The following is a 12,391-nucleotide window of genomic DNA, read 5'->3' on the forward strand; positions in this document are numbered from 1 at the left end:
TCTCACTGATGGGGCACCTGGGTGGCTCAGTTGGTTAAGTGTCTGCTTTTGGCTCAGGTCATGATCCTAGCGTCCTGGGATCAAGCCCTATGTCGGGCTCCCTGCTCAGCGGAGTCTGCTTCTCCCTCTTCCCCTTCCTCTACTCCTGCTCTATCCCACAAATGAATTTAAAAAAAAAAAAAAATTCTTAAAAAAAAATCCCACTGGAAAATATTTCAGCCCCTAGACCTAATAGGATCACATTTAAATAAGTAAAACTTGGTGTTAGATCACAGTCTTAACAAACCTTAGTGTGAATTCTCAACCCCATTCAGACCAGATGTCACTTTTTAAAATAATGTTCATGTTACTATACTGAAATTCAGAGATAATTTTTTAAATGAGCACACACATTTTTAAAAACCAGTATAATTTCTTGATACTTGTAAGATAAAGAAATAAAAGGAAAGTCATTACAACTAAATGTGTATTTCAATATATAAATGATCTGATATGATTAACTCTGTGACTTAATGTATTATTCCCATGCTTGGACATCTGGGTAGACTCACCATGAACGGGTCAAATACAATACAAGTGTGTTGTACTGGCAACCAAATAGCATGAGCCATGTGGCCATTGATGATGTGATTTTCCAAAATGGTGAACAACTTTTGGTAACATTTTTGGACTAAGGCTAATTTCCCTCTAGTTTACACAGTGGTTGAATTCCTAGGGGCAATAAGACCCTGCAAAAAGTACTTTAAAGGGAGCTTGTTTAAAATGTGGGTTCTTGGACACTCAACTCCAAGTATTTTGACTCAGGGAATCTAGCATAGGACCAAGACACTATATCAAGAGAGATTTTGGTTCAGGCATTCTGTTTTCTAAATGCACTGGGAAACTGAGATGTTGTCTCAGAGAGGAAACCTAAATTTAGTAGAAACCACAAACCCAGGTTGGCCATTCCTACCCAGTGTAGAATCCTGGGGCCAGAGTAAGAAATTTAGAATAAGAATATCTTGGTTCAGACACACTGGGCTACGTGCAATTGCCTGGCTTGGCACAAATGTTCTGGATCTATTTTCTTATCTATAAAAATGGGTATAGTTACCTGCAGTGTAGAGAATGGGATTGTGGTTTCTTAAACCCTTTGGAGCTTGCTTGCTTTATCAAGATGACTAAAACTCTTGATATAAAGCAGTCTGTAAAATGAAATATATTAAGCATGAAAATTGCTTATAATGTCGATGCTATAATTCACATGTTAGGAAAATCTGATCAGGGTGTTGTCACTTTGCCCCAAAGCCCACTGTTTGAACCCAGAGAAAGAGAGCCACAAAGAAATTTGGTCACTAACTCCTGCACTCAACAAGCAAAATAAAAATGCACAAACCCCTAATCCTGACAAGATTCTGGCTCCATCTGGCCGGTGGCCAAGAGCGTGGATATGGATGAGTCACACTTCCCTTTCACTGAGCTCGGTTTACTTAGACTTTCAGCTCTGTTTGTCAACTACTCCATTCCTCTTTGCTTCCTCCTTTCCCACACCTGCTACCATCCTTTTGGCCTCTCTGATGACTTTTCCTCTGCGCTCCTACCGCTTCTTGTACTACGCGTTCCTCTCTTTCTCGTCCCAGATTTCTGTCACCAGCACCTCTCAGCCGCCCCTTTGGCTTCTTCCCTTTGTTCGGTGATCTCTGGCAATCCTCCCGCAACGTCCGGGCTCCTCCCCAAGATGGGGGAAGGGGGGTTGCTACCCGCAGTCCCTACTGGGGCCCACACCATGCACCCGGGTCCCGGTACCTCGTCGCGTCCCCGCGACTTGCTCTTACCTCCCTTTCCCTCTCAAGACCTCCCCGGCCGCAATCTTTGCCTTCAGCGCCTACCTCTGAGGCTCCGGAGCCTGGGGCTGAGGGTGCTGGCTGGTCAAGGTGCCCTGTCCCTCGCTACCCGTCCACCCCGGAGAACATCGCCAAGGGCCCCTTCCCAGACCGTGCTCCCCGGCTGCCCGAGGCTGAGGCCGGCCCTAATTCTTCCTTGGCTTGGGGTGCCCACCACCGGCAGTCGCTGCTGAGTCGGGAGCCAGGAGCCACCCACGTGTCCAAGAGCGGGGCGCGGGGCCAGCGCAAACCTCTCCAAGGCCGGCGGCTTCTGGTCGCTGAAGCTCCACTGTTGCAGGCGAAATCCGCTCGGGCCGGAGAGCCGCGCGCGGGTCGCGAGCCGCATGTGCGGATCCTCGGCGTCTCGCCGCAGGGTGCGGGTGTCCGCAGAGCGCGCGAGCCAGCGAGCGAGGGCCGGAGCAGGGAGGGTGGGCTCGAGAACCGCCCAAAGGCCAACACCTCTGGACGGCAGGGGCCGCGCGGCGGGACTGCAGTGCCACCGCTCCGGAGAAAGCCCACACGCTCACAGGCCCGCGCGCGCACGCACGTGCACACCGCGGGCAGCGAGAACACGAGCGAGAACCCTTGAGTGTTGAACGCGTTATAGTCATGGCTTCTGTCCTCAACAGCAAAATTCACGCGTCCGGGACTTCCCAGGGCTCCAAAGCTGATGCCCGCGGTGGCGCCGACTGGAGAATGGACTGGGATCCCGACATGCACGTGAAAATGTGCAAGAAGATCGCCCAGCTCACCAAGGTAAGGTGAAGCGCTGCGGGCCGGCGAGCTGCGCGCCCTGGGTGCGGTGCCCAGGTTGGGGGAGAGCAGACTCGACCAGGAGAGGCCCAGGCTGAATCCGGGCAGAAACTTTGTCTGGGAGGCCAGTCGGTAAGGGAAGCGGTCCTAAACCTTGGTAAATTGACCTTCTGGAAGCACCTCTGTGGAGAGAGAGGATTCTTACCAAAGAAACTCCTACAGACTGCTTGCTGAGCAGGTGGTCTGTGCTCCCAAGGTGGGAAACATAGTTGAATCAGTGCTAGTGTGAATTGTGTGTGTGTGTGTGCGCGCGCGCGCACGCGTGTGTTTTCCTTTGCCAGTTCTGCTCAAATGATCGTGTCTGGAATGTTGTGATTTTATTCATCGCTGTACTTTACAGCTGGGGAGGTCATGTGGACTCTGTTTAAACACTTGATTAATTTTTTCCTTCATTCAACAAATATTTGAGCCATTTGTTGAGTGCCGGCAGCTTGCCTGGCACCGTACTAAACCTGGAAGGCAGCCCAGGGGATTTACTATCAAACTGGGTGCAGATGTTGTAAGAGCATAAATAGGGAAGTGCACCATTCCCCCATTAATTATTGGATTACAAAAGACCTTGGGAGGTCAGCCAGCCCATCTTCCTACGTCCTCCCAGGGACAGTACTGAACCTCTCCAGGACCAGATGAAGACCACCAAGAAGATGCCACCTTGCCCTTGGTTAACCCTCGACAGCTTCCCTATTAGGAGCTCCTTGTTGTCGGTTTCCCCTCTTGTGCCTTGTGTATAGATGGAAACAAGATTCCATTCTTACACAAGGTTCCAGTGGGAGAATATAGCTGTTTGCCTTGGAGTTTCCTTTTGACATCATAATAAACTCCTGATACCATGACTGCTAATGGAAGGGTCAGGTCCAGATTCTGTCCAGCAGTATATGGGACATGCTCTCTTCCCTGTCTTCCTCCAACCTTCCCATACCCCCCCCCTTTTTTTTGTAGGTTCACAGGCTCGTTCCTGTTTTGCCAGAGGGAAGGGAGCACAGGGACTTGAAAATGGACACTAGCTGCCTTCTCCTGCCCCTCCTATCAATTTCTCCACATTCTTGGCATATGAGCCTGTTTCCAAACAGTGATCTCTTTAGTCAATGATTGAAAAAAGGGATTGGAGATACCCCTTGAGGGTTTGGCATGTGTGGCTGGCACCACTGATCTAATCTACATTTATCCAAATGTGACATCAACCCCTAAAAAATATTGATTCAAGGCTCTAGACACAGGATAAGCCATCTCTATCTTTAAAGAATCTAAAATGTTTTTGTAGACACAAGTTTGAAATATGGAAAGAAAACTCAGACGCTACTATATAATCAATTGCTCAGTTGGGTATTTCAAACTGTGAGTTCTATAGAAGTGGAAACAAAGGGTAAGTAATTATGGGCAGGAACAGTTAGGGGAGATTTTTATGGAAGAGATGAACCCTTTAATTCAGTTTGAATTTATAGAGTGCCTACTGTGTGCCAGGTGCTGTGCTGAATATTGATGGCACAAAACTGACTAAGACATGGTCTTTACCCCTGTGTATAACAAACACTTGAACAGATCATTTCAATACAATGTGGTAAGTGTTCCACTCTGTAGTATTTATGGCACACCTATTAAGTGCTAAGCACTGAAGCTAACAGCAGTGGAGAAAGCAGCATGATCCCTGGCACACAGTAGGCAGTGTTTCTTCAAAGGATAGTTTGCATTAGAAATCATAATGGATTCTTACTTTGTAGTGCCTCTCTTTATGGTGTTTATGCTAATTGCTTAAATTAGACATTTTAATATTGATACCAATGTGCTATCTTTCTTTTGGCTAATGTTTGTGTGTCACATATTTTCCATTTCTTTAGACTGAATCTTTCGGTAAGTTGATTGTATTTCTGCCAGGTGAATTTAATCTTTGTGCATTGATTGTGATTACTAATATACTGGGCCTTATTCTTCTATCATGTTTTATGTTTTTGTGTGCTGTCCTTTTTCATTCTTCCTTTTCCTCTATCCCTGCCTTCTATTGAATTAGTAAAATGATCTGTATTTCCTCATTTTCCACTGCTGGTTTGAGGGCATTAGGCTTTATTTCTATTCTTCTCAAAACTGTCTTTTATTTTTCAACATATGTACTTAACTATAATTTTTTCTAACAAAATATGGTGTAATTCTTTCTTCCTGTAAAAGATTTTCTTTTAAGATTTATTTAGTTATTTTGGAGAGAGAGAAAGAAGGGGAGGGGGGAGGGGCAGAGGGAGAAAGAATATCTCAAGCAGACTCCCCACTGAGCCTGTTTCCACCTGGGGCTCGATCTTAGGACCCTGAGATCATCACCTTGAGATCATCACCCTGAAATCATGACCTGATCCAAGATCAAGAGTTAGGGGCTACACATTCTGAGCCACCCAGGTGCCCCATTCCTGCAAAAGATTTTTGCATACTTTACCCATTTAACAGCCCTTTCCTTTTCCATCTTGCCATTGTTGTCTAGAGCATTTGACATTTTTAAATTTGAAAATCATTTTTATGATCAAGTGTTAATTAATTTCACTGACATTTCATCACTTCTCACTATTTTGTTCTTGAATGCAAAGCCTTCTCTTTAGGTTCACTTTTCTTCTAGCTGAAGTCTATTTCTTAGTAATTTTTGCTGTTGAGGTCTAGGTAGGGGAGGGAATTCTTTGCATATTTGAAACTGTCATTATTTTGTGCTCAGTATTGGGTGATAATTTATTGGGTATAAAACTCTAGTGAACAGTTATTTTCCCAAAGCACAGTGATGAAGGTACTCCATTGTTTTCTGGCACTGGTTGTTGCTGGTGAAAATTCTGCTGCTAGACTAAATTTCATTCCTTTGTGGTCAGTCTGCCTTTCCCTTGATAACATGTAATATTTGTGTTTGTTTTGTTTTGGTGTTCAGCACTTTCACCAGGACTTACTATATGTTAGTGTACTTTCTGTTGAGGACTGGTGTGCTCTCTTTAATTCTGGAAAATTATCAGTGATTTTCTCTTCAGATAATGTTTCTCTGTCATTGCCTACCTTTTCTTTTCTGGAACTGCCATTAGGTCAGTGAGGAAGCCTCTTCATCTATACCCTGAAATGTGATTAAAAAAATATTTTTTGCCTCTGTGTTGGATTCTGATGAATTCCTTAATTAAATCCTTCTGTTCACTAGTCCTCTAAATAAGTTGTCCAGTCCAAAGTTTTTCCCGCCTTAAGTCTTAAGTCCTGTCAAGTTTTAGAATTTCAATAATTATATTTTTCAGTTCTAAGATTACTTATTTCCTCTGATTTTAATAACTTAATTTTTATAGCTTTATTGAAGTATAATTTATATATTATAAAATTTATCTATTTAGGTGTATGATTCAACCTTTTTTTAGTAAATGTTCAGAGTTATTACACTATAACTGTAATCCAGTTTAGGACATTTCCATCGCACCAAAGAAACCTGTTCTACGTACCCATTTGTCGTCAGTCCCCATTCCCACCCCTACACCAGGCAATCATTAATCTACTTTCTGTCTCTATAAATCTGTCTTTTGCAGACCCTTCAACTCAATGAAAGATACAATATATGGTATTTCCATCTGGTGCTTTTCACTTAGTTGCTAAATCTTAGCAGAATGTTTCTGAGGTTCATTCATGTCGTAGCATATGTCAGTGATTCATTCCTTTTCACTGCTCACTAGTATCCCATTGATGGATACGTACCTTCTGTGGGAGACATTGGGGTCATTTCCTCTTTGTGGCTATTGTAAATAATGTTGCTATGAACATTACATTCCTATGCAAGTCTTTGTGTGGACAAACATTTTCATTAGACTTGGGTAGATATCTAGGAATTGAATTGTTGGATTGTATGTTATTTTTAAAAAGATTTTATTTATTTGGGAGAGAGAGGGAGTGCACACATGAGCGGGGGGTGCGGCTCAGAGGGAGAAGCAGATTTTCCGCTGAGCAGGGAACTCCTCCTCCCCCACATGCAGGGCTCTGTCCCAGGACTCTGGTATCATGACCTGAGCTGAAGGCAAATGCTTAACCCACTGAGCCACCCAGGTGCCCCTGAATTGTATGTTATATTTATGTTTAACTTCTGAAGAAACAGCCAAACTATTTTCCAAAGTGACTGCATCATCTTACATTGTTCAGCCTACTTTCCTAGGAAAACCCAATCCAACCCCATGCTCCCAGTTCTCGAGTTACAGTGAAGTACATTTCTTTACTTACTCCACAATTCACTCATTTCCCTTCCTTTTTCTCTTTATGTTTACTCTCCCGAAATGTCTTCATCTCTAAAAGTTGAGTTCTACTTATCTATTAAATCTCACTTCCCCCCAAAAAAGCCTTTGAGAAACCTAGCTTTTGAAATTAACCATGTATTCATTACTTATTAATTGTGCATTCATTATTTTTTCTTACATCTGTTTTTCCAGAAGTTCGTACAATGCCTGGCACATGGTAGACTCTCAGTAAGCTTGTTACATTTAAAATTTCCTCCCACAGATTTGGTTAACACTTTTTTCGTGATATTTATCCATCTGGTATCATAGTTGATTTGTATATACACATACATATACATATGTATGTATTTGTACATATATATATGTCCCTTAAAAATCATAAACTTGAATCTATTCACAATACTTTGCACCTGATAGACACTCAACATATGTTAGGGTAGTAAATATTCATTCACATGGTTGTTCAAAGTCCAGGGTGCACATAAAAATCCCCTGGGTAGCTTTTAAAAATATACCAGTGAGATGACAACTAGACGGATCCCAGACTGAAGTCTCTTCTGGAGGGAAAAGTGCTGCAAGGAGACAGTCAAGTCTATGGACAACTGGAATATGACGATAGGGAGATGAAAAGCATGCATGTCAGTGTTAAATTTGCTGGAGTTGAAAATATACTTTGTGGCTATGCAACAACATATCCTTATTCTGGGGTAGTGCACATTGAAATAGGTCTTACTTTTTAAAAAAAATTATTTATTTGAGACAGAGAGAGACAGAGAACACACATGTATGCAAGGGGGGGTGCAGGTTGGACAGAGGGGCAGAGGGAGAGGGAGAAAGAATCTCTAGCAGACTTCTCACTGAGCATGGAGCCCAGAGCCAGGCTCAATCTCACAACCCTGAGATCATGACCTGAACCTAAATCAAGAGTTGGGACACTTAATTGACTGCACCACCCAGACACCCCAAAATAGGTCCTTTTTTAAGTCCATAAGTATGATGTCTTACTTTCAAAGTATTTTATTTTATAAATAAAACATGGAAAGAGAGCAAATGGTAAAACAAATGGGACAAATGTGAGTCATTGGGGAGGCTCAGTAAAGGGTATGGGGATGTCCTTTGTACTGTTCTTTTCCTAGGAGTGTTTTTCTAAGCTTGAAATTGTTTCCAAATCAAAAATTAAAAACAAACACAAAGCATGTAAGGCCCCAGGCCCCACCTATGAAGGAGAGGAGAGAACAGTAACAGGCACTGCTGTTTTCTGAGTCACTCAAGAACTCTTGATGTTTACTCGGGGTCAAGAACCACCATTTCAGAGCACTTGAAGGTTTAAATAGTGAAGTGGGCACAGAGGAGTCATTTGGGCCCTACGAGGTTCCAAATTCATTTCCCACTGAAGCCTTTGGGAAGCTTTTGGTTCTGAAAGCATTAGGCAGGTTTGCCTAGCCCTGACCCTGGACCTGTCAGGCCAGCCTCTGCTTTTTTCTTTGCCCTAACAATGTCCAGCTGATTCTTTTTTTTTTTGGCAGGGCTCCACATCCTCATGCCCAGAGGTTTGGCACCCCCTACACCCAGGGATTCTCCTGTTCCAAATTTCAAGGAGGTATAGAATGTCTTGCTCCAAATAAAAGCTTTATATTAGAACAAGAAAATGAATGGGACAGTTCCCTCTCCGTGAGCCATCTCTCGAACTGAAGGCTAACTCTCAGGACCTGGGACCACAAGCGTGAAAACTGCATGCACGTAGCACTCCCTCTCATCTCCCAATCAGAGGAAAAGCGCCCAGGAGACAAGGAGCAGTCTCGTTAGGTGCCAGAAGCTGCTAAGCTAAAAGTATAGGAGTAGAATAACTCGACAGGACCCTCTCAATCACCCTTTGAAAAGGATCTGTGCCAGTCTCTTGGAAGACCCTGCAATCAAGGGCCTGCAACTTCCACACATTAGTAATACCTTATGATTTTTTTTAGTGTTTGTAATGCCTTCCTTTTTGAGCTTTAAGGCTTTCTATTAGTTCCTCACCCCTGTCTTTTATTATGTATTTATTTTATTAAGTATAGTTGAGACAGTGTTACATCAGTATCAGGTGTACAGCATAGTGATTCAGCAGTTCCACAGGTTGCACAAAGCCCCAAACAATAATCACTGCATGATACATTATTACAAGACTACCTCCCCTATGCTATACTTTCATCCCCTTGACCTATCGTTTTACTTAAAATTTATTTATTTGAGAGAGAGAGAAGAGACAACACAGTGGAGGAAAGAGGGGCAGAGGAAGAGAATCTCAAGCAGATTCCCCAACTGAGTGAGGAGCCTGACCTGGGACTTGAGCTCACCACCCTGAGCCAAAACCAAGAGTCAGACTCATAGCTGACTGCAGCCTCCAGGCACCCATTGACTTATCTATTTTATAACTGGAAGTTTATAGCTCTTAATCTCCTTCACCTCTTTCACCCATCTCCCTAACTCTCTTCCTTTCTAGCAACTACCAGTTTGTTCTGTATATTTATGAGTTTTTCTGTATTGTTTGTTTGCTCGTTTATTTTGTTTTTTAGATTCTGCATATGAGTGAAATCACTGGGTATTTGTGTTTTTCTGTCTTATTCCACTTAGCATTGTACCCTCTAGATCCATCTGTGTTGTTGCAAATGGCAAGATTTCATTCTTTTTTGTAGTTGTGTTCTTTGCAAAGGCTTTGACATACTTACTCATCCTCTGTGTGCACAGCAGTTCTGCATAGCAAGAAGGGAAGCACCATCTCTAATGGAGGGAGGAAAAATCCAAGACCCAGGAGAGGGCCAGCATTCTTGCCTGATGTTACATTAGTACGTATTGACAGAACCAGGGCTGGGTGTGTTTGTTGGGGGCGAGGTGATATTTCCACCCTGGTCATCCTTATGTTTCCATAACCTCTCCCAATCATCTTTAATACTTTTTCCCATGGAGGGAGACAGGTGTATCCAATTAGTGAAGCTGAGAGCAGGGATTTTGCAGAGGTCTTTCCTCAGCCTACCTTTTTCCTCATGGAGTAATCTGCTCATAGGAGCACTCATTCTACTCTGTCTGCCAGGCCATCGATTTTTACATGATCTCACCCTAGTCCAACGTCTACTAAGAGAAGATGATATTGATGTGTGGGGGAGATACTGGATGTCTGTAGAGATGGAGTGGATGATACTGTTATGGGAATAGGTCCTGAGTATGATCAGAAAGATTAAGGAAAAACGATTATAATTTCGTTTTTTAAATATTTTTTGTTTATTCATTTGAGAGAGAGAGAGCATGATTGGGGGGAGGGTCAAAGAGAGAGGGAGAAGCAGACTATCGAGCAGGGAGCCAGATGCAAGGGCTCCATCCCAGGAGCCTGGCATCATGACCTGAGGCAAAGGCAGATGCTTAACTGACTGAGACACCCAGGTGCCCCAAAACAATTCTAATTTCGATTCATAGTTATCTTTTCAACCAGTTTAAACTTGATTAATTTCTAGAGGGCTACTTCTTACTCTTATTTATACTAGTAAATATAGATGAAAAATTAAATGAGAATAAACATGAAGACACCTGGAGCTAATGAACAAGTTGGGGGTTTACCTGGGACTGTCCTTCCTCCTGATCCTTACGTGGTTGATATCAGCTAAAAGACCATCTCTTTAGAGAGGCCTTTTCTGACCTTCCAATACAAAGGGGCCAACTTTCCTCATCTCTAATCAGAAAAAATTAGGTCTTTCTTCCTTGGTGATTTGACAAAGGACGTTTCACTAACTTAATGTGGAGCTCTTTATATCTCACCCAGGGCTGTTTATATCATCGTCTTGATACATACTGGTTTCCCTTCCGTTTCTGAACTGGTAGAACTGCAGAGGGCCGGAGTTCTCGCCCAGTCGTCAAAACCAGCAATGGGAACAAAGCTACCCCTTCTCTGTGTCAGAAAGGCAGTATCCCAAGGCAGTGGGAGTGATGCCTGTTAGTGACAGGCTGCCACTTGAGCCCTGTGTTTTCATGGCTTAAAGGTGTGGAAGTTTTATTGCACCAACTGACTCCTGCAGCTTCTCTGAAAATACCCTCCTGCTTGTTGGAGCTTGTTTGGGGACAGATGTTCAAGCAGTTCCATACCAGTTTGCTTTAGGATTCGAGATTGGAAAACTACAGATCTGTTTTAACAAGTCCTCTCCTTTGGAATCTTTCCATTTAATGATGTGATTCATGGTGTCAAGCTAGCTATCTCACAAAAATCTTTTTGCCATAAAACACTATGAGGTGCACTTGAAGTTGGATGTCTTTGAACCCTACCTGCTAAGATGCCTTCACTTTTGCATGACTCTTCCAGTGTCTGCATCCCTCCTTCTTCCGCACAGCAGTCAGAATGACCTTAAACCTGAATCACACCCTCACACACTGCTGGTGGGGACATACCACATGGCAGCCACTTTGGAAAACGGTCTGGCAGTTCCTCCGTTAAACAGTTGTCATATGAACCAGCAATTCCCGAGTCCTCAAGAGAAATTAAAACATACACCCACACAAAAACTCACATACAGTTTTCAGAGAAGCACTTTTCATGATAGCCCCCAAAATGGAAATAAGCTAAATGTCCATCAGTTGAAGAATGGATAAATAAAATGTGATACAGAGTACAAGATGGCAGGGAGGGAGGCACGTAGTGGCTACAGGGTGCAGGGTTTCTTTTTTGGGGTAAAGAAAATATTCCAAAGTCAGTTGTAGTAAGGGTTACACAACTCTGTGAAAGCCACTGACTTGTACTTTAACTGGGCAAATTGTATGGTGTCAGAGTCGTATCCCGATTAAGCTGCTAAATTAAAGCAGACGAAAGAAATCCAAACCAAACAAACTGAATCCTATCTTTCTCCTGCTTAAATGAAGTTCTGAAGCAAGTCCCAGCGACTTCACCCTGTAAACAAATAACAAATCAGCCCAACTCTGTTCCCCATTTCCACCTCCCCCTCTGCCCCAACCCCTGAGGAGCCTTGTGGCCCACCCTTGCCACCTCACATAGGGGCAAGAATGAGCTTTGAAAATATAAACCAGAACATGGTCTTCTGTTTAAAACCCACCAGCGGCTTCCTGTTTCACTTGGAATAACATTTGTTCACCTAGAATAAACTCTCTGTCGTGGTCACCTGAGGTGGCCACTGTCCATGTCTCAGTGTCATCTCTCGGGCCATGATGGTCTTCTTTCGGGCTTTCAGATGTGCCCGGTTTGTGCTGCTCAGCGTCTTTGTTCTGTGGCTTCTTCTACCTGATCCTGACTTGGCTGACTGGGCTCGGCTCAGATGTCTCTGCAGACCAGGCCACCCTGTCTACCTGGACAATGCTGCTGCCCAGCCCCTCTTGGAGGTCCCCTCAGCTCCATCTGCTATCATCATTTTTCCCTCCTGCTATTTGTCGCTTTCTCTTCTCTGCAAAGGAAGTTTCTGGAGGGCAAGGATTTCTGTCTGCTTTGTTCTCTCCTGCACCTCCACGGCCTGAAACAGTGCCTGG

The 12,391-nt window shown here is 43.6% G+C and overlaps 1 protein-coding gene across 1 annotated transcript in view; it reads left to right on the forward strand.

Annotated features, from left to right (window-relative positions):
* The first annotated feature begins 2,334 nt into the window (after positions 1-2,334).
* The window catches only part of FAM184B (family with sequence similarity 184 member B), a 168,148-nt gene continuing 158,091 nt past the window's right edge, over positions 2,335-12,391 (forward strand). Inside the window, exon 1 of the mRNA XM_032854466.1 lies at positions 2,335-2,618. Coding sequence (XP_032710357.1) covers positions 2,472-2,618 — 147 coding nt within the window. The 5' untranslated portion in view covers positions 2,335-2,471. The remainder of the gene's footprint in view (positions 2,619-12,391) is intronic.

The sequence above is a fragment of the Lontra canadensis genome, unplaced genomic scaffold (genome assembly GCF_010015895.1).
Source record: "Lontra canadensis isolate GAN:19392208 unplaced genomic scaffold, GSC_riverotter_1.0 scaffold1, whole genome shotgun sequence".
NCBI lineage: Eukaryota > Metazoa > Chordata > Mammalia > Carnivora > Mustelidae > Lontra > Lontra canadensis.